This window comes from Coregonus clupeaformis, unplaced genomic scaffold (assembly GCF_020615455.1).
Source record: "Coregonus clupeaformis isolate EN_2021a unplaced genomic scaffold, ASM2061545v1 scaf2182, whole genome shotgun sequence".
NCBI classification, from domain to species: domain Eukaryota; kingdom Metazoa; phylum Chordata; class Actinopteri; order Salmoniformes; family Salmonidae; genus Coregonus; species Coregonus clupeaformis.
The window spans coordinates 32491-53853 of NW_025535636.1; the positions used below are offsets into that span (position 1 = coordinate 32491).

Genomic DNA, 21363 nt, shown 5'->3' on the forward strand with positions numbered 1-21363 from the left:
CCTCCACTGATACAGACACACACACCTAGCCCGTGGGATTGAGCGTGGGTGCATATCTGTGTCTCAGGGATCCATTAGCTATGCCTGGGCCAGCGAGGGGTGAGAGGGTGCTCCCATGCATGGGGTCATTATACCCCTCATTCATATTTTAGCTCAACACCTCTCTGTATTCTGTTGATGAGGGCGCTGTAAATAATCATGTGTCACAGAAGAACGCACTGTAGAACGTTCTATTGAAGTGTCTAAAGGTAAAGTAAGCTGAGGCTTTTCATAAATGTCCTTTAGATGGCTCTGTAAGGGTTGGTGCTGCTAGATTCAAAAAGTTCATTTGGAGACGAAGCAAAAAGGAACTAGATTAATTTGTCTGTTTTGTGAACTGATAAATAATGGGGTTTGTATACAATTGCAAACAAGCACTTTACCAGAGTTTGAGAAAAAGAACACTACAGCAGTAATGCATACAGTGAAGGAAAAAAGTATTTGATCCCCTGCTGATTTTGTACGTTTTCCCACTGACAAAGAAATGATCAGTCTATAATTTTAATGGTAGGTTTATTTGAACAGTGAAAGACAGAATAACAACAAAAAAATCCAGAAAAACGCATGTCAAAAATGTTATAAATTGATTTGCATTTTAATGAGGGAAATAAGTATTTGACCCCCTCTCAATCAGAAAGATTTCTGGCTCCCATGTGTCTTTTATACAGGTAACGAGCTGAGATTAGGAGCACACTCTTAAAGGGAGTGCTCCTAATCTCAGCTTGTTATCTGTATAAAAGACACCTGTCCACAGAAGCAATCAATCAATCAGATTCCAAACTCTCCACCATGGCCAAGACCAAAGAGCTCTCCAAGGATGTCAGGGACAAGATTGTAGACCTACACAAGGCTGGAATGGGCTACAAGACCATCGCCAAGCAGCTTGGTGAGAAGGTGACAACAGTTGATGCGATTATTCGCAAATGGAAGAAACACAAAAGAACTGTCAATCTCCCTCGGCCTGGTGCTCTATGCAAGATCTCACCTCGTGGAGTTGCAATGATCATGAAAACGGTAAGGAATCAGCCCAGAAATACACGGGAGGATCTTGTCAATGATCTCAAGGCAGCTGGGACCATAGTCACCACGAAAACAATTGCTAACACACTACGCCGTGAAGGACTGAAATCCTGCAGCGCCCGCAAGGTCCCCTTGCTCAAGAAAGCACATATACATGCCCGTCTGAAGTTTGCCAATGAACATCTGAATGATTCAGAGGAGAATTGGGTGAAAGTGTTGTGGTCAGATGAGACCAAAATTGAGCTCTTTGGCATCAACTCAATTCGCCGTGTTTGGAGGAGGAGGAATGCTGCCTATGACCCCAAGAACACCATCCCCTCCGTCAAACATGGAGGTGGAAACATTATGCTTTGGGGGTGTTTTTCTGCTAAGGGGACAGGACAACTTCACCGCATCAAAGGGACGATGGACTGGGCCATGTACCCTCAAATCTTGGGTGAGAACCTCCTTCCCTCAGCCAGGGCATTGAAAATGGGTCTTGGATGGGTATTCCAGCATGACAATGACCCAAAACACACGGCCAAGGCAACAAAGGAGTGGCTCAAGAAGAAGCCCATTAAGGTCCTGGAGTGGCCTAGCCAGTCTCCAGACCTTAATCCCATAGAAAATCTGTGGAGGGAGCTGAAGGTTTGAGTTGCCAAACGTCAGCCTCGAAACCTTAATGACTTGGAGAAGATCTGCAAAGAGGAGTGGGACAAAATCCCTCCTGAGATGTGTGCAAACCTGGTGGCCAACTACAAGAAACGTCTGACCTCTGTGATTGCCAACAAGGGTTTTGCCACCAAGTACTAAGTAATGTTTTGCAGAGGGGTCAAATACTTATTTCCCTCATTAAAATGCAAATCAATTTATAACATTTTTGACATGCGTTTTTCTGGATTTTTTTGTTGTTATTCTGTCTCTCACTGTTCAAATAAACTTACCATTAAAAGTATAGACTGATCATGTCTTTGTCAGTGGGCAAACGTACAAAATCAGCAGGGGATGAATTCCTACAGAATTGATCTGATTGATTATCCTTTTATTTCCACGTGTTTGTGTGTGTGTGTGTGTGTGTGTGGACGTGGGTGTGTGTGTGTGTGTGTGGACGTGTGTGTGTGTGTGTGTGGACGTGTGTGTGTGTGTGTGTGCGTGGGCCAGGTGACCAACGAGCCTCCTAAGGGTCTACGTGCCAACGTGCGCCGGGCGTTCACTGAGATCACCAACAACTTCTTTGAGGAGCACATCCTGGGACGCCAGTGGAGGAAGATCATCTTCGGAGTCTGCTTCTTCCACGCCATCATACAGGTCAGAACACACACACACACACACACACACCCACACACCCACGTCCACACACACACACACACACACACACACACACACCTCCTACTATATTCATTAAGTCTTTGTAACTGATGTTGAGACAGTAGAATAAAAACGGTGTGTGTGTGTGTGTGTGTGTGTGTGTGTGTGTGTGTGTGTGTGTGTGTGTGTTGCAGGAGAGGAAGAAGTTTGGTCCTCTGGGCTGGAACATCCGTTATGAGTTCAACGACAGCGACAGAGAGTGTGCCCTGCTCAACCAGAACCTCTACTGTCAGACTGGCCACATACCCTGGGACGCTCTCATCTACATCACTGGTAGGACTGTGTGTGTGTGTCGGCCTCCCTGCCGGGTCCTCCATTATTCATCACATTACTGCTGGTCTCTGTCAGGTTCTGGGAGGTTTAGCAGCAGGCCAGACCCTGAGGTTCTGGGAGGTTTAGCAGAAGGCCAGACCCTGAGGTTCTGGGAGGTTTAGTAACAGGGAAGACCCTGAGGTTCTGGGAGGTTTAGCAGCAGGGAAGACCCTGAGGTTCTGGGAGGTTTAGTAGCAGGGAAGACCCTGAGGTTTAGTAGCAGGGAAGACCCTGAGGTTCTGGGAGGTTTAGCAGCAGGGAAGACCCTGAGGTTCTGGGAGGTTTAGTAACAGGCCAGACCCTGAGGTTCTGGGAGGTTTAGCAGCAGGCCAGACCCTGAGGTTCTGGGAGGTTTAGCAGCAGGCCAGACCCTGAGGTTCTGGGAGGTTTAGTAGCAGGGAAGACCCTGAGGTTCTGGGAGGTTTAGCAGCAGGCCAGACCCTGAGGTTCTGGGAGGTTTAGTAACAGGGAAGACCCTGAGGTTCTGGGAGGTTTAGTAACAGGCCAGACCCTGAGGTTCTGGGAGGTTTAGCAGCAGGCCAGACCCTGAGGTTCTGGGAGGTTTAGTAACAGGGAAGACCCTGAGGTTCTGGGAGGTTTAGCAGCAGGCCAGACCCTGAGGTTCTGGGAGGTTTAGCAGAAGGCCAGACCCTGAGGTTCTGGGAGGTTTAGTAACAGGGAAGACCCTGAGGTTCTGGGAGGTTTAGCAGCAGGCCAGACCCTGAGGTTTAGCAGCAGGCCAGACCCTGAGGTTCTGGGAGGTTTAGCAGCAGGCCAGACCCTGAGGTTCTGGGAGGTTTAGCAGCAGGCCAGACCCTGAGGTTCTGGGAGGTTTAGCAGCAGGCCAGACCCTGAGGTTCTGGGAGGTTTAGCAGCAGGCCAGACCCTGAGGTTCTGGGAGGTTTAGCAGCAGGGAAGACCCTGAGGTTCTGGGAGGTTTAGCAGCAGGCCAGACCCTGAGGTTCTGGGAGGTTTAGTAACAGGGACGACCCTGAGGTTCTGGGAGGTTTAGTAGCAGGGAAGACCCTGAGGTTATGGGAGGTTTAGCAGCAGGGAAGACCCTGAGGTTCTGGGAGGTTTAGCAGCAGGCCAGACCCTGAGGTTCTGGGAGGTTTAGTAGCAGGGAAGACCCTGAGGTTCTGGGAGGTTTAGCAGCAGGGAAGACCCTGAGGTTCTGGGAGGTTTAGCAGCAGGGAAGACCCTGAGGTTCTGGGAGGTTTAGTAGCAGGGAAGACCCTGAGGTTCTGGGAGGTTTAGCAGCAGGCCAGACCCTGAGGTTCTGGGAGGTTTAGTAGCAGGGAAGACCCTGAGGTTCTGGGAGGTTTAGTAGCAGGGAAGACCCTGAGGTTCTGGGAGGTTTAGTAGCAGGGAAAACCCTGAGGTTCTGGGAGGTTTAGTAGCAGGCCAGACCCTGAGGTTCTGAGAGGTTTAGTAGCAGGGAAGACCCTGAGGTTCTGGGAGGTTTAGCAGCAGGGAAGACCCTGAGGTTCTGGGAGGTTTAGCAGCAGGGAAGACCCTGAGGTTCTGGGAGGTTTAGTAGCAGGGAAGACCCTGAGGTTCTGGGAGGTTTAGTAACAGGAAGACCCTGAGGTTCTGGGAGGTTTAGTAGCAGGGAAGACCCTGAGGTTCTGGGAGGTTTAGTAGCAGGGAAGACCCTGAGGAGCAGCAGGGAAGACCCTGAGGTTCTGGGAGGTTTAGTAGCAGGGAAGACCCTGGGCTGGGAGGTTTAGTAGCAGGGAAGACCCTGAGGTTCTGGGAGGTTTAGTAGCAGGGAAGACCCTGAGGTTCTGGGAGGTTTAGTAGCAGGGAAGACCCTGAGGTTCTGGGAGGTTTAGTAGCAGGGAAACCCTGAGGTTCTGGGAGGTTTAGCAGCAGGGAAGACCCTGAGGTTCTGGGAGGTTTAGCAGCAGGGAAGACCCTGAGGTTCTGGGAGGTTTAGTAGCAGGGAAGACCCTGAGGTTCTGGGAGGTTTAGTAACAGGGAAGACCCTGAGGTTCTGGGAGGTTTAGTAGCAGGGAAGACCCTGAGGTTCTGGGAGGTTTAGTAGCAGGGAAGACCCTGAGGTTTAGTAGCAGGGAAGACCCTGAGGTTCTGGGAGGTTTAGTAGCAGGGAAAACCCTGAGGTTCTGGGAGGTTTAGCAGCAGGGAAGACCCTGAGGTTCTGGGAGGTTTAGCAGCAGGGAAGACCCTGAGGTTCTGGGAGGTTTAGTAGCAGGGAAGACCCTGAGGTTCTGGGAGGTTTAGCAGCAGGCCAGACCCTGAGGTTCTGGGAGGTTTAGTAGCAGGGAAGACCCTGAGGTTCTGGGAGGTTTAGTAGCAGGGAAGACCCTGAGGTTCTGGGAGGTTTAGCAGCAGGCCAGACCCTGAGGTTCTGGGAGGTTTAGTAGCAGGGAAGACCCTGAGGTTCTGGGAGGTTTAGTAGCAGGGAAGACCCTGAGGTTCTGGGATGTTTAGTAGCAGGGAAAACCCTGAGGTTCTGGGAGGTTTAGTAGCAGGCCAGACCCTGAGGTTCTGGGAGGTTTAGTAGCAGGGAAGACCCTGAGGTTCTGGGAGGTTTAGCAGCAGGGAAGACCCTGAGGTTCTGGGAGGTTTAGCAGCAGGGAAGACCCTGAGGTTCTGGGAGGTTTAGTAGCAGGGAAGACCCTGAGGTTCTGGGAGGTTTAGTAACAGGGAAGACCCTGAGGTTCTGGGAGGTTTAGTAGCAGGGAAGACCCTGAGGTTCTGGGAGGTTTAGTAGCAGGGAAGACCCTGAGGTTTAGCAGCAGGGAAGACCCTGAGGTTCTGGGAGGTTTAGTAGCAGGGAAGACCCTGAGGTTCTGGGAGGTTTAGTAGCAGGGAAGACCCTGAGGTTCTGGGAGGTTTAGTAGCAGGGAAAACCCTGAGGTTCTGGGAGGTTTAGCAGCAGGGAAGACCCTGAGGTTCTGGGAGGTTTAGCAGCAGGGAAGACCCTGAGGTTCTGGGAGGTTTAGTAGCAGGGAAGACCCTGAGGTTCTGGGAGGTTTAGTAACAGGGAAGACCCTGAGGTTCTGGGAGGTTTAGTAGCAGGGAAGACCCTGAGGTTCTGGGAGGTTTAGTAGCAGGGAAGACCCTGAGGTTTAGTAGCAGGGAAGACCCTGAGGTTCTGGGAGGTTTAGTAGCAGGGAAGACCCTGAGGTTCTGGGAGGTTTAGTAGCAGGGAAGACCCTGAGGTTCTGGGAGGTTTAGCAGCAGGGAAGACCCTGAGGTTCTGGGAGGTTTAGCAGCAGGGAAGACCAAAACCTCGATTTCAAAATAATAATTTACACTATATATACAAAAGTATGTGGACACCCCTTCAAATAGTGGTTTCTGCTATTTCAGCCACACCCATTGCATTGGGAAAGTATTCAGACCCCTTGACTTCTTCCACATTTTGTTATGTTACAGCCTATTCTAAAATCGATTAAATAAAACATGTTCCTCATCAATCTACACACAATACACCATAATGACAAAGCGAAAACAGTTTTTGTTTTTAATTTAGCAAATGTATAAAAAACACAAAACAGAAATACCTTATTTACATAAGTATTCAGACCCTTTGCTATGAGACTCAAAATTGAACTCTGGTACATCCTGTTTCCATTGATCATCCTTGAGATGTTTCTACAACTTGATTGGAGTCCACCTGTAGTAAATTCAATTGATTGGACATGATTTGGAAAGGCACACACCTGTCTATATAATAAATTATATAAATAAATTGGTCATTTAGCAGACGCTCTTATCCAGAGTGACTTACAGGAGCAATTAGGGTTAAGTGCCTTGCTCAAGGGCACATCGACAGATTTTTCACTTAGTCGGCTCGGGGATTAGAACCAGCGACCTTTCGGTTACTGGCACAACGCTCTTAACCACTACGTTACCTGCCGCCCCGGTCCCACAGTTGACAGTGCATGTCAGAGCAAAAACCAAGCCTTGAGGTTGAAGGAATTGTCCGTAGAGCTCAGAGACAGATCTGGGGAAGGGTACCCAAAAATGTCTGCAGCATTGGAGGTCCCAAAGAACAGTGGCCTCCATCATTCTTAAATGGAATAAGTTTGGAACCACCAAGACTCTTCCTAGAGTTGGCCACCCGGCCAAATTGAGCAATCGGGGGAGAAGGGCCTTGGTCAGGGAGGTGACCAAGAAACCGATGGTCACTCTGAGAGAGCTGCCGAGTTCCTCTGTGGAGATGGGAGCACCTTCCAGAAGGACAACCATATCTGCAGCAATCAGGCCTTTATGGTAGAGCTGCCAGATGGAAGCCCCTCCTCAGTAAAAGGCACATGACAGCCCGCTTGGAGTTTGCCAAAAGGCACCTAAAGGACTCTGACCATGAGAAACAAGATTCTGTGGTCTGATGTAACCAAGATTGAACTCTTTGGCCTGAATGCCAAGCGTCATGTCTGGAGGAGACCTGGCACCATCCCTACGGTGAAGCATGGTGGTGGCAGCATCATGCTGTGGGGATGTTTTTCAGCGGCAGGGACTGGGAGACTAGTCAGGAACAAGGAAAAGATAAACGGAGCAAAGTACAGAGAGATTCTTGATGAAAACCTGCTCCAGAGCGCTCAGGACCTCTGACTGGGGCGAAGGTTCACCTTCCAACAGGACAACGACCCTAAGCACACAGCCAAGACAACGCAAGAGTGGCATGAGTGGCCCAGCCAGAGCCCGGACTTGAACCCGATCGAACATCTCTGGAGAGACCTGAAAATAGATGTGCAGCAACGCTCCCCATCCAACCTGACAGAGCTTGAGAGGATCTGCAGAGAAGAATGGGATAAACTCCCCAAATACAGTTGTGCCAAGCTTGTAGTGTCATACCCAAGGAGACTCGAGGCTGTAATCGCTGCCAAAGGTTCTTCAACAAAGTACTGAGTAAAGGGTCTAAATACTTATGTAAATGTGATATTTCCGGGTTTTTTATTTTATTTTTATTTGCAAAAATGTCAAAAAACCTATTTTTGCTTTGTCATTGTGGTATTGTGTATAGATTGATGAGGACAAAAAACAATCTAATCCATTTTAGAATTAGGCTGTAACGTAACAAAATGTGGAAAAAGTCAAGGGGATCTGAATACTTTCCGAATGCACTGTATATAATCGAGAACACAGCCATGCAATCTACATAGACAAATTGGCAGTAGAATGGCCTTACTGAAGGGCTCAGTGACTTTCAACGTGGCACCGTCATAGGATGCCACCTTTCCAACAAGTCAGAGCTGCTCCGGTCAACTGTAAGTGCTGGTATTGTGAGGTGGAAACGTCTAGGAGCAACATCTGCTCAGCCGCGAAGTGGTAGAGGCCACGCAAGCTCACAGAATGGGACTGCCGAGTGCTGAAGTGCATAGCGCGTAAATATCACCTGTCCTCAGTTGCAACACTCACTACCGAGTTCCTGCCTCTGGACGCAACGTCAGCACAATAGCTGTTCGTTGGGAGCTTCATAAAATAGGTTTTCATGGCAGAGCAGCCGCACACTAGCCTAAGTTCACCATGCGCAATGCCAAGCGTCGGCTGGAGTGGTGTAAAGCTCACCGCCATTGGAATCTAGAGCAGTGGAAACGCGTTCTCTGGAGTGATGAATCACGCTTCACCATCTGGCAGTCCGACGGACAAATCTGGGTTTGGCGGATGCCAGGAGAACGCTACCTGCCCCAATTCATCGTGCCAACTGTAAAGTTTGGTGGAGGAGGAATAATGGTCTGGGGCTGTTTTTCATGGTTTGGGCTAGGCCCCTTAGTTCCAGTGAAGGGAAATCTTAACGCTACAGCATACAATGACATTTTAGACAATTATGTGCTTCCAACTTTGTGGCAACAGTTTGGGGAAGGTCATTTCCTGTTTCAGCATGACAATGCCCCTGTGCACAAAGCAAGGTCCATACAGAAATGGTTTGTCGAGATCGGTGTGGAAGAACTTGACCGGCCTGCACAGAGCCCTGACCTCAACCCCATTGAACACCTTTTGGATGAATTGGAACGCAGCCTGCTAGCCAGGCCTAATCAATATTTGTTTTAATCGCTTTGGATTACACATTCCTGAGGACATATTTTTTCATTATTGTTTTTTTTCTTCAGACTTTGTAATGTTTGTTTAATTCCTAATTCAACCATTCTTTGTATTTGGAAACCATCTATTTGAAAATAGTTTGGTCACAAACCTAGCATGATATCAGTTTTTTTATCCTGAAAAAAAGGGTTCCTTGCTCATGTAGTGCAGTAACTGAGAGGTAGACAGAAGGGTTCCACAGTGTTCTGCATACTAAAGTTTAGAACCTAGATTAGAACCTTCCATTTACCCAGCAGACCCTCTGTGCCAGCTCCACTCTGCCTGTAATAGGAATGATTCCAAATGTGCACGTGTTTTTCACAGCAGGTTCATGTAAAGTGGGTTGTGTTCATTAGGGGAATGACCGTAAAACCAAAATGAGCATTTCTTCTGGAGGCGGCCCCTGCAGGTTACTGTCTATTTTATTCCTTTTAGTGCCTAATGACCCCCCCCCCCCTCTCTCCTCCCCTCACCCTCTCTCCCCGCAGGTGAGATAACATACGGAGGCCGGGTGACTGATGCCTGGGACCAGCGCTGTCTCCGCACCATCCTCAAAAGGTTCTTCTCCCCTGTCACCCTGGACCCAGGATACACCTTCTCCACCTCAGGTGAAGACCACACTGTGTGTGTGTGTGTGTGTGTGTGTGATCGAGCAAGCGAGCGAGTGTGTGTGTGCGAGCGTGTGTGTGTGTGTGTGTGTGTGTGTGTGTGTGTGTGAGCATTTGTGTGTGTGCGTTTGTGTGTACACGTGTTGCTGAATCAGAGACACAGGGGAAATGTGTGTCCTTTTCTGTGTGTGTGTCCAGTGAGCTCTAACTGTTCCTCTTCTCTCTCTGTGGTTCAGGGATCTACTTTGCCCCTGAGGCAGACAGACTGAGTGACTATAACAGGTACATAGAGAACCTTCCTCTTATAGACGACCCTGAGATCTTTGGTATGCACGAGAACGCCAACCTCGCCTTCCAGGTTAGACACTCTGCTTATATACGCTCACCTTTAGCTCAGTGGGCTAATACTGCTTTGCGGGAAATTAACTATACAGTACCTAAATCGAATTTGTTTAGACGGATTTAGTTTTCTCATGTACTGTCTGAAAATAAGAGGTCAGATTACTAATACAGAAAATGTGGATCACAATTTGAACCTTTATTTAGCCAGTTAAGATAAGAACATTATCTTTGATGCTTACAACATGGATATAAGCGTATGTTGCCAGTGTCCTGTGGGCTGGACTTACTGTTCATCCCTAAAACTGTCTGTACAGCGCCTGGAGACCATGACCCTGATCAACACCATCCTGGAGGTACAGCCTAGGTCGACGGCCCGCGGCGGGGGCAAGAGCAACGACGAGATCGTCCACGAGCTGGCCGACTCCATCCTCGCTAAGATACCGGGTGAGAGAGACGCACGTAGACACACACACACACACACACACGTCTCAGGCTAGACTTATTCTGGTGCTTTTACGGTTTGATGTTCGCTTTGTTTTGAAATTAAAGTTAGTCTCTCTAAACTCATTACAGTATGGTTGAAGTCTGATCTGTCTGTCTCTCTGTCTGTCTCTGTCTCTCTGTCTGTCTGTCTCTGTCTCTCTGTATGTCTCTGTCTCTGTGTCTCTCTGTCTGTCTCTGTCTGTCTCGCTGTCTGTATCTTTCTCTCTGTCTGTCTGTCTGTCTGTCTGTCTCCTCAGAGTGTCTGGATATGGATGAGGCAGATGAGGCTCTGTTTATTCGTGACGCCAACGGACGCCTCAACTCCCTCACCACAGTCCTCGGACAGGAAGTAGACCGCTTTAACAACCTTCTGCGGGTCCTCAGGGTGAGTAAGGGGTTAGAGGTTAGAGGTCAGGACAGTAGTGAGATAGGAAGTATACTGCTTCAACAACTTGCTGAGTCCTCAGGGTGGGTCAGAGGTCAGTGGTCCCTGCTGTCAGCCCTTCATTTTATTTCAATTCTGTGAAATCAGGAGATGATGATTGAAAATTGAAATGCAGTGAAAAGGCTCCTTTATTTTAGTTAGAGTTGGATATCAAATGTTAGGACAGCAACAGTGAGGGAAAAAAGTATTTGATCCCCTGCTGATTTCGTACGTTTGCCCACTGACAAAGAAATTATCAGTCTATAATTTTAATGGTAGGTTTATTTGAACAGTGAGAAACAGTATAACAACAACAAAATCTAGAAAAACGCATGTAATTTTTTAAATAATTGATTTGCATTTTAATGAGGGAAATAAGTATTTGACCCCCTCTCAATCAGAAAGATTTCTGGCTCCCAGGTGTCTTTTATACAGGTAACAAGCTGAGATTAGGAGCACACTCTTAAAGGGAGTGTCAAATACTTATTTACCTCATTAAAATGCAAATCAATTTATAACATTTTTGACATGCGTTTTTCTGGATTTTGTTGTTGTTATTCTGTCTCTCACTGTTCAAATAAACCTACCATTAAAATTATAGACTGATCATGTCTTTGTCAGTGGGCAAACGTACAAAATCAGCAGGGGATGAAATACTTTTTTCCCTCACTGTATATCAGTCCATGGTTCCATCTGCTGCCCCTAGGCGTCAATGGAAGGTCCCCAGAGGCATGTTGGACGGACATACAGTGCATTCAGAAACTATTCAGACACCTTGACTTTTTCCAAATTTTTTACATTACTGCCTTATTCTAAAATAGATTTTTTTATACATTTGCTAAAATTTCTAACAACCTGTTTTCACTTTGTCATTATGGGGTATTGTGTGTAGATATATGAGGGAAAAAAATTATTTAATCAAATTTGGAAAAACGAAAGTAGTCTGAATACTTTCCGAATGCACTCTATGTGTCTATATGGACAGATGCTGCAGCCACATTGTTGGCATATCGTTACTGCAGTGGTGACCTCTGGGTTTATGTTATTGTGTGTGTTGTGGATGGCTCGGATTAACACCCACAAACACTTATTGACTCTACACCCTCCCTCCCCCCCATCCCTCCCTCCCTCCCCCCCATCCCTCCCTCCCTCCCTCTCCAGGTGTCTCTGTGTACCCTCCAGAAGGCTATAGCAGGGCTGGTGGTGATGTCAGAGGAGATGGAGAGGATCTACACCAGTTTCCTCAACAACCAGGTTCCAAACCACTGGGCCAACTCAGCCTACCCCTCCCTCAAACCCCTAGCCAGCTGGGTTAAAGACCTGGCCCTCAGGACCTCTTTTATAGAGGTGACAGAGACCACACACACACACACACACACACATACATACACACACACACACACACACACACACACACACACACACACACACATGAACTGCAGTACAGTTGGGTCAATGAACCTCTCCCAAACCTCTATTTATGTACATATGTATCAATGTACTACGACACAGTGAACACTATATTTACTTCTCTCAGACGTGTGTGGATGTCATTACATCAGATGGGAAGACTTAGACGTGTTTGGATGTCATTACATCAGATGGGAAGACTCTCAGACGTGTTTGGATGTCATTACATCAGATAGGAAGACTCTCAGACGTGTTTGGATGTCATTACATCAGATGGGAAGACTCTCAGACATGTGTGGATGTCATTACATCAGATGGGAAGACTCTCAGACGTGTGTGGATGTCATTACATCAGATGGGAAGACTTAGACGTGTTTGGATGTCATTACATCAGATGGGAAGACTCTCAGACGTGTTTGGATGTCATTACATCAGATGGGAAGACTCTTAGACGTGTGTGGATGTCATTACATCAGATGGGAAGACTCTTAGACGTGTGTGGATGTCATTACATCAGATGGGAAGACTCTTAGACGTGTTTGGATGTCATTACATCAGATGGGAAGACTCTCAGACGTGTTTGGATGTCATTACATCAGATGGGAAGACTCTCAGACATGTGTGGATGTCATTACATCAGATGGGAAGACTCTCAGACGTGTGGATGTCATTACATCAGATGGGAAGACTCTCAGACGTGTTTGGATGTCATTACATCAGATGGGAAGACTCTCAGACGTGTGTGGATGTCATTACATCAGATGGGAAGACTCTCAGACGTGTGTGGATGTCATTACATCAGATGGGAAGACTCTCAGACGTGTTTGGATGTCATTACATCAGATGGGAAGACTCTCAGACATGTGTGGATGTCATTACATCAGATGGGAAGACTCTCAGACGTGTGTGGATGTCATTACATCAGATGGGAAGACTCTCAGACGTGTGTGGATGTCATTACATCAGATGGGAAGACTCTCAGACGTGTTTGGATGTCATTACATCAGATGGGAAGACTCTTAGACGTGTGTGGATGTCATTACATCAGATGGGAAGACTCTCAGACGTGTTTGGATGTCATTACATCAGATAGGAAGACTCTTAGACGTGTGTGGATGTCATTACATCAGATGGGAAGACTCTCAGACATGTGTGGATGTCATTACATCAGATGGGAAGACTCTCAGACGTGTTTGGATGTCATTACATCAGATGGGAAGACTCTCAGACGTGTGTGGATGTCATTACATCAGATAGGAAGACTCTTAGACGTGTTTGGATGTCATTACATCAGATGGGAAGACTCTCAGACGTGTTTGGATGTTGTCATTACATCAGACTCTTGTGTTTGTGTGCATGAGTGTGTTACATATGTAGGTCATGTAGTATGACACAGCGGAAACAGAACATCTATGTATGCGTCCTCTTATTAGGAACATTCTGTGAACACACTCAGACGAATGTAGATGTTCGCATTAGCTCAGATGGGAAGACTCTTTTAACACATGGTGTGGTGCTTACAGGAACTCCCCCCAGGCAGACACACACACACACACAGTCATTAGCAGGGGTAGTGGGATGGGATGATGTGATGGGAGAATCATGTTTAAAGATTAGCAGCACGCCATCCACTTCAGACAGATGTCTCTCTCTCTCTCTCTCTCTCTCTCTCTCTCTCTCTCTCTCTCTCTCTTCTCTCTCTCTTTCTCTCTTTCTCTCTTTCTCTCTTTCTCTCTCTCTCTCTCTCTCTCTCTCTCTCTCTCTCTCTCTCTCTCTCTCTCTCTCTCTCTCTCTCTCTCTCTCTCTCTCTCTCTCTCTCTCTCTCTCTCTGCTCTCTGTCCATCTCTCTCTCCTCTCTATCAATTCAAGGGGCTTCATTGGCATAGGATGGCACTTAGGTTGGAGTCATTAAAACTTGTTTTTCAACCACTCCACAAATTCCTTGTTAACAAACTATAGTTTTGGCAAGTCGGTTAGGACATCTACTTTGTGCATGACACAAGTCATTTTTCCAACAATTGTCAGATTATTTAACTCATAATTTACTGTATCACAATTCCAGTGGGTCAGAAGTTTACATACACTAAGTTGACTGACTGTGCCTTTAAACAGCTTGGAAAATTCTAGAAAATGATGTCATGGCTTTAGAAGCTTCTGATAGGCTAATTGACATCATTTGAGTCAATTGGAGGTGTACCTGTGGATGTATTTCAAGGCCTACCTTCAAACTCAGTGCCTCTTTGCTTGACATCATGGGAAAATCAAAAGAAATTAACCAAGACCTCAGAATTTTTTTTGTAGAACTCCACAAGTCTGGTTCATCATTGGGAGCAATTTCCAAACGCCTGAAGGTACCACGTTCATCTGTACAAACAATAGTACGCAAGTATAAACACCATGGGACCACGCAGCTGTCATACCGCTCAGGAAGGAGACGCGTTCTGTCTCCTAGAGATGAACGTATTTTGGTGCGAAAAGTGCAAATCAATCCCAGAACAGCAGCAAAGGACCTTGTGACGATGCTGGAGGAAACAGGTACCAAAGTATCTATATCCACAGTAAAACGAGTCCTATATCGACATAACCTGAAATGCCGCTCCAAAACCGCCATAAAAAGGCCAGACTATGGTTTGCAACTGCACATGGGGACAAAGATCATACTTTTTGGAGAAATGTCCTCTGGTCTGATGAAATAAAAATAGAGCTGTTTGGCCATAATGACCATCGTTATGTTTGGAGGATAAGGTGTATGTAAACTTCTGACTTCAACTGTATCCCTGCTCTTTCTGTCCATCTCTCTCTCTTTCTCTCTCTCTCTCTCTCTCTCTTTCTCTCTCTCCTCTCTATCTATCTCTCTCTCTTTCTCTCTCTGCTCTCTCTGTCCATCTCTCTCTCTCGCCTCCTCTCTCTTTCTCTCTGTGCACTCGCTCCGTCGCCCCCAGACTGAAGTATCTGTTCCGGGAGACTGGTCTTACTGTGTGTTACGCAATCCCCAAATTTATACACAGAGACTAACATGACCCCAGTCTCTGGTGACAGCCTTAACATTAGGTTCTGGGAGCTGAGATTAACATAACCTCAGTCTCTGGTGACAGTCTTAACATTAGGTTCTGGGAGCTGAGATTAACATAACCCCAGTCTCTGGTGACAGCCTTAACATTAGGTTCTGGGAGCTGAGATTAACATAACCCCAGTCTCTGGTGACAGTCTTAACATTAGGTTCTGGGAGCTGAGATTAACATAACCCCAGTCTCTGGTGACAGCCTTAACATTATGTTCTGGGAGCTGAGATTAACATAACCCCAGTCTCTGGTGACAGTCTTAACATTAGGTTCTGGGAGCTGAGATTAACATAACCCCAGTCTCTGGTGACAGCCTTAACATTAGGTTCTGAGAGCTGAGATTAACATAACCCCAGTCTCTGGTGACAGCCTTAACATTAGGTTCTGGGAGCTGAGATTAACATAACCCCAGTCTCTGGTGACAGTCTTAACATTAGGTTCTGGGAGCTGAGATTAACATAACCCCAGTCTCTGGTGACAGCCTTAACATTAGGTTCTGGGAGCTGAGATTAACATGACCCCAGTCTCTGGTGACAGTCTTAACATTAGGTTCTGGGAGCTGAGATTAACATAACCCCAGTCTCTGGTGACAGCCTTAACATTAGGTTCTGGGAGCTGAGATTAACATAACCCCAGTCTCTGGTGACAGTCTTAACATTAGGTTCTGGGAGCTGAGATTAACATAACCCCAGTCTCTGGTGACAGCCTTAACATTAGGTTCTGGGAGCTGAGATTAACATAACCCCAGTCTCTGGTGACAGCCTTAACATTAGGTTCTGGGAGCTGAGATTAACATAACCCCAGTCTCTGGTGACAGTCTTAACATTAGGTTCTGGGAGCTGAGATTAACATAACCCCAGTCTCTGGTGACAGCCTTAACATTAGGTTCTGGGAGCTGAGATTAACATAACCCCAGTCTCTGGTGACAGCCTTAACATTAGGTTCTGGGAGCTGAGATTAACATAACCCCAGTCTCTGGTGACAGCCTTAACATTAGGTTCTGGGAGCTGAGATTAACATAACCCCAGTCTCTGGTGACAGTCTTAACATTAGGTTCTGGGAGCTGAGATTAACATAACCCCAGTCTCTGGTGACAGCCTTAACATTAGGTTCTGGGAGCTGAGATTAACATAACCCCAGTCTCTGGTGACAGCCTTAACATTAGGTTCTGGGAGCTGAGATTAACATAACCCCAGTCTCTGGTGACAGCCTTAACATTAGGTTCTGGGAGCTGAGATTAACATAACCCCAGTCTCTGGTGACAGTCTTAACATTAGGTTCTGGGAGCTGAGATTAACATAACCCCAGTCTCTGGTGACAGCCTTAACATTAGGTTCTGGGAGCTGAGATTAACATAACCCCAGTCTCTGGTGACAGCCTTAACATTAGGTTCTGGGAGCTGAGATTAACATAACCCCAGTCTCTGGTGACAGCCTTAACATTAGGTTCTGGGAGCTGAGATTAACATAACCCCAGTCTCTGGTGACAGTCTTAACATTAGGTTCTGGGAGCTGAGATTAACATAACCCCAGTCTCTGGTGACAGCCTTAACATTAGGTTCTGGGAGCTGAGATTAACATAACCCCAGTCTCTGGTGACAGTCTTAACATTAGGTTCTGGGAGCTGAGATTAACATAACCTAAACAAGCTCACTCTCCCCTTCATGTCTGTCTGTGTGTGTGTGTGTGTGTGTGTGTGTGTGTGTGTGTGTGTGTGTGTGTGTGTGTGTGTGTGTATTCATGCAGGGTAACCAACATCCTCTCTGTCTGTGTGTCTGTGTAGAGCTGGATCATGCGGGGTCAACCCAAATCTTTCTGGATCTCTGGATTATTCTTCCCTCAGGGCTTCCTCACTGGTCAGCACACACTGTCTCCACTGTGTTATCTAATCTAGTCAATATTCTGTACTCTAGTCAATATTATGTAGTCTATTAAATATTCAATATGCTGTTCTCTATTCAATATTATGTAGCCAATAAATATTCAATATTCTGTACTCTAGTCAATATGATGTAGTCTATTCAATATAATGTTCTCTATTCATTATTCTGTACTTTAGTCATTATTTTGTAGTCTATTAAATATTAGATATTCTGTGCTTTATTCAATATTCTGTACTCTAGTCAATATGATGTAGTCTATTAAATATTCAATATGCCGTTCTCTATTCAATATTATGTAGCCAATAAATATTCAATATTCTGTACTCTAGTCAATATTCTGTTCTCCTCAACATTGTAGTCTACTTGAGAATCGTATAGTATGTTGTTGGGTTCTGAGACAGGTGCTGTATATGAATACATCCTGTTAGTATTGATAAGGCATGGGATCAGTACAAACGTAAAGTACCAAACTGGGTTCCAGTCCAGTTACTGAGATGTTGAAACACTGTTGGTGCTGTTCCCCCTCCTGACCTGTAGGGGCGTTACAGAACCACGCCAGGACCTATAACCTCCCCATCGACGAGCTCAACTTCCGCTTCAACGTGTTGCCGGTGTACCGTGACCAGGGGGCTGTGAGCGAGGCGCTGAAGACCCTATCGGCCGGGGGCGAGCTGGACATGGACTCTGAGGTAGCTACAGGGAGGGGAGGGGGACATTTTTAGACTGGTTGCCTTGAGGGCAGGAATAAGTTTACTGCATCCTGCCTTCAAAGCAGATCTGCCTTTAGAGCAAAGTTTAACTTCTCGAAAAACATGAACGAGCTAAGCTACTCACTGATAGAAATGACTCCAACACACTTTGACCTCTGTGTGATGTTTAGTGGTCATCAGGAAATTAGTCAACTAGTCAAGTTTTAGAACAGAATCTGTATCATAATAATGGTTTTGGGCTGTCATCACATGATCTAGATTTTAACCTGTATTTATTTAAAGCCTTTTCCAGAAATGAGAATTTCACAAAAAATGAAAACCATTGTCTGAGGATGGTTCTGGACCATCTGACATTGAAAGAAAAGCGGACAGTTTGTTGAAAAAACTTTAACTAAAGGGTTCAAAAGGTCCAGCGCCCTAATCATAATGTATTATAATTTCACATTATGTTAACTCTAGTACTGCCTGACCCCGTTTCCATAGCTACCCACCATCAACGACGGCGTGCTGGTGCACGGGATGTTCATGGACGCCAGTCGCTGGGACGACGTCAACATGGTGATGGAGGATGCGTTGCCGCGGGTGATGAACGCCATGCTCCCCGTGGTGCACTTTGAACCCCAGCAGAACTACGACCCTGATCCGTCTCTCTACCAGGCTCCGCTGTACAAGACCTCAGCTAGGGCTGGGACTCTGTCTACTACAGGTAATATACACTGAGTGTACCAAACATTAAGGACACCTTCCTAATATTGAGTTGCACCCCCTTTTGCCATCTAAACAGCCTCAATTCATCGAGGCATGGATTCTACAAGGTGTTGAAAGCTGGCCCATGTTGACTCCAATGTATCCCACAGTTGTGTCAAGTTGGCTGGATGACCTTTGGATGGTGTTCTCTGGTTCTCTCCATCATGTCCAGATAGTGACAGACCTGTGTGTTCTCTGGTTCTGTCCATCATGTCCAGATAGTGACAGACCTGTGTGTTCTCTGGTTCTGTCCATCATGTCCAGATAGTGACAGACCTGTGTGTTCTCTCCCTCAGGCCACTCTACTAACTTTGTGGTGACGGTGATGCTGCCGTCCAGCCTGCCTAGTGACTACTGGATCACCAAGGCCTCAGCCCTGCTCTGTCAGCTCGACGAGTAGTGACCTAACCACAGGCACCGCACTACACACACACAACTACGGACCATCTCTTCAGGACTTCTGTACTTCTGCACATTCAATACCAGCTGCACTGATGAAGCCCTGATGAAGCCCATTCTCTATGGACTCTTGTTTTCTGGAAACCAAATACTTTTTCTAACGTCTGTATTGAGACGTGTTCTACTGTATACTCTCTTCCTGCTAATGAATTGAAGGGATTATTTATATGGGGGCCCAAAATTGCATTTTTCTTTTATTTTCTGAGTTTCTTTGCTTTGATTAAATGCCATGTAGCAGTGCTGTTGTCGTTTCTGAATGGTGCTGTGTGCACGGGAGACGTGTTCAATGGTGTGTGGTGTGTTCAGTTCAGTCAATTTGGCTTCTCTTTCAGTCAACTATCCTTTCATTTGAACACATTGCAGCTACACCTCCCGACATGCGTTTTTTTTCCACCCCCACACAGTCGACAAGAGATGTATACTGCGGTGCACTAATAGTCTCTTGTGTAGCATGCAAATGTAAAGTGAGAGTAGATTGTCAATGTTCACCAGGAGCATCACGTAAACTAATTGACATGTAAGCGATGGTACTTCGGCGTCTCGCATCTCCCCCAATATAAATGAACCATGAGCCCCCTGAAGGGACACCTGCGATAGTGAACATCCTCTAACAAAACGTTGCTCTCCTGCATTTAAAAAGTAAGCACCGTGTGTATATATATGTGTCTGTGAGGAGCACCGTTGACTTCATCTAGAAAAAAAATGATCTGAGGAAAAACAACATATTTAGCTTCTGTTACTGAAAAGTTATTTCAACGCGGCGTGACACAGTAACTCACCCATTGTGATGTCACATTAGAATGCACACACAGGATTCTATGTTCATCACACCCTTGTATGAACTGGAACTCAGTAAAGTAGTTGAAATTGTTGCATGTTTGCGTTTATATTTCTGTTCAGTGTATGTGCATCACACCCTCAGGGAGAGAGGTGGAGGAGGAGAGGGAAGAGAGGGATGGAGGGGTATAAATGGTGCTGAGGAAAACAGTGATGTCTAGAGATGGAGAAGTGAGGGATGAGCATCAGGTGATAAAAGGCGTCCGCCTCTTAGGGCGTGCAAAGAGAACATAACACATGCCTTTTTAAACAGAGAGAGAGAGACTGCACAGATATATACACTCCCAAACCAATTCAATTAGTGCAGATAAACATTTGAGTCATTTTAGCAGACGCTCTTATCCAGAGCGACTTACAGTTTAGTGAGTGCATTCATAATTTGTTTCATACTGGCCCCCCGTGGGAATCGAACCCACAACCCTGGCGTTGCAAACGCCATGCTCTACCAACTGAGCTACATCCCTGCCGGCCATTCCCTCTCCTACCCTGGACGACGCTGGGCCAATTGTGCGCCGTCGCATGGGTCTCCCAGTCGCGGCCGGCTACGACAGAGCCTGGATTCGAACCAGGATCTCTAGTGGCACAGCTAGCACTGCGATGCAGTGCCTTAGACCACTGTGCCACTCGGGAGACATAAAGGCTTTAACCACAAAAAATACATTTGTCTTTTGTTCTGACCCAGATAAATATATACAGTTCCAGTCAAAAGTTTGGACACACCTACTCATTCAAGGGTTTTTCTTTATTTTTACTATTTTCTACATTGTAGAATAATAGTGAAGACATCAAAACTATGAAATAACACATATGGAATCATGTAGTAACCAAAAAAGTAGCCACCCTTTGCCTTGATGACAGCTTTGCACACTCTTGGCATTCTCTTCATAAGGTAGTCACCTGAACACTCCTACTCTTACAATAAGCGACATGGGATTTTGAATGACCACAGAGTCAGGACACCCGTGTGTAAAGCTGTCATCAAGGCAAAGGGTGGCTTTTTGAAGAATCTCAAATATAAAATATAGTTTGATTTGTTTAACACTTTTTTGGTAACTACATGATTCCATATGTGTTATTTCATAGTGTTGATGTCTTCACTATTATTCTACAATGTAGAAAATAGTAAAAATAAAGAAAAACCCTTGAATGAGTAGGTGTGTTCAAACTTTTGACTGCTACTGTATATGCGATGTAGTAGTTGATTTTGAAATGGTATTAAAAAGTGGTCCATGATGAATAGTGTTACCGGCAGACTGTGCTGCGAGACTGGAGCGAAACACAACGGATATTACATCAAATGTGTTGAAAACCCTTTGTGCGTTTCGAGTCCGCATTTGTAAAAAACAGTTTTACAAATACACTGACACTGAATTGAGACGGTCCAGACGGTTGTTTCAAGCGATCAGACATTGCATCCAAAACCTAATGTGTGGACAGGGGGGGGAGGGTTTCTGTGTGTGTCCATAAATCTATTACCACAAACATTTGGACACAATGCTGATTGTCACACACACACACACAATGAGAGAAACATATACCACGAAAACACACCAATCATCACAAACACACTGGGAGAAACACACAACACAATCGCTCTCTCATAGACACCCACACATCGCAAGCACAC

At 46.1% G+C, this 21363-nt stretch overlaps 1 protein-coding gene across 1 annotated transcript in view; it reads left to right on the forward strand.

Moving 5' to 3' along the window:
* Positions 1-19136, forward strand: part of LOC123488330 (dynein axonemal heavy chain 6-like) — a 50260-nt gene extending 31124 nt beyond the window's left edge. The window contains 11 exon segments of the mRNA XM_045219241.1: positions 2200-2346; positions 2541-2679; positions 9261-9380; positions 9617-9738; positions 10037-10166; positions 10463-10590; positions 11791-11976; positions 16884-16956; positions 17521-17672; positions 18177-18399; positions 18737-19136. Of these exon segments, the coding sequence (XP_045075176.1) occupies positions 2200-2346; positions 2541-2679; positions 9261-9380; positions 9617-9738; positions 10037-10166; positions 10463-10590; positions 11791-11976; positions 16884-16956; positions 17521-17672; positions 18177-18399; positions 18737-18840 (1524 nt within the window). The 3' untranslated portion in view covers positions 18841-19136.
* The last annotated feature ends 2227 nt before the right edge of the window (positions 19137-21363 follow it).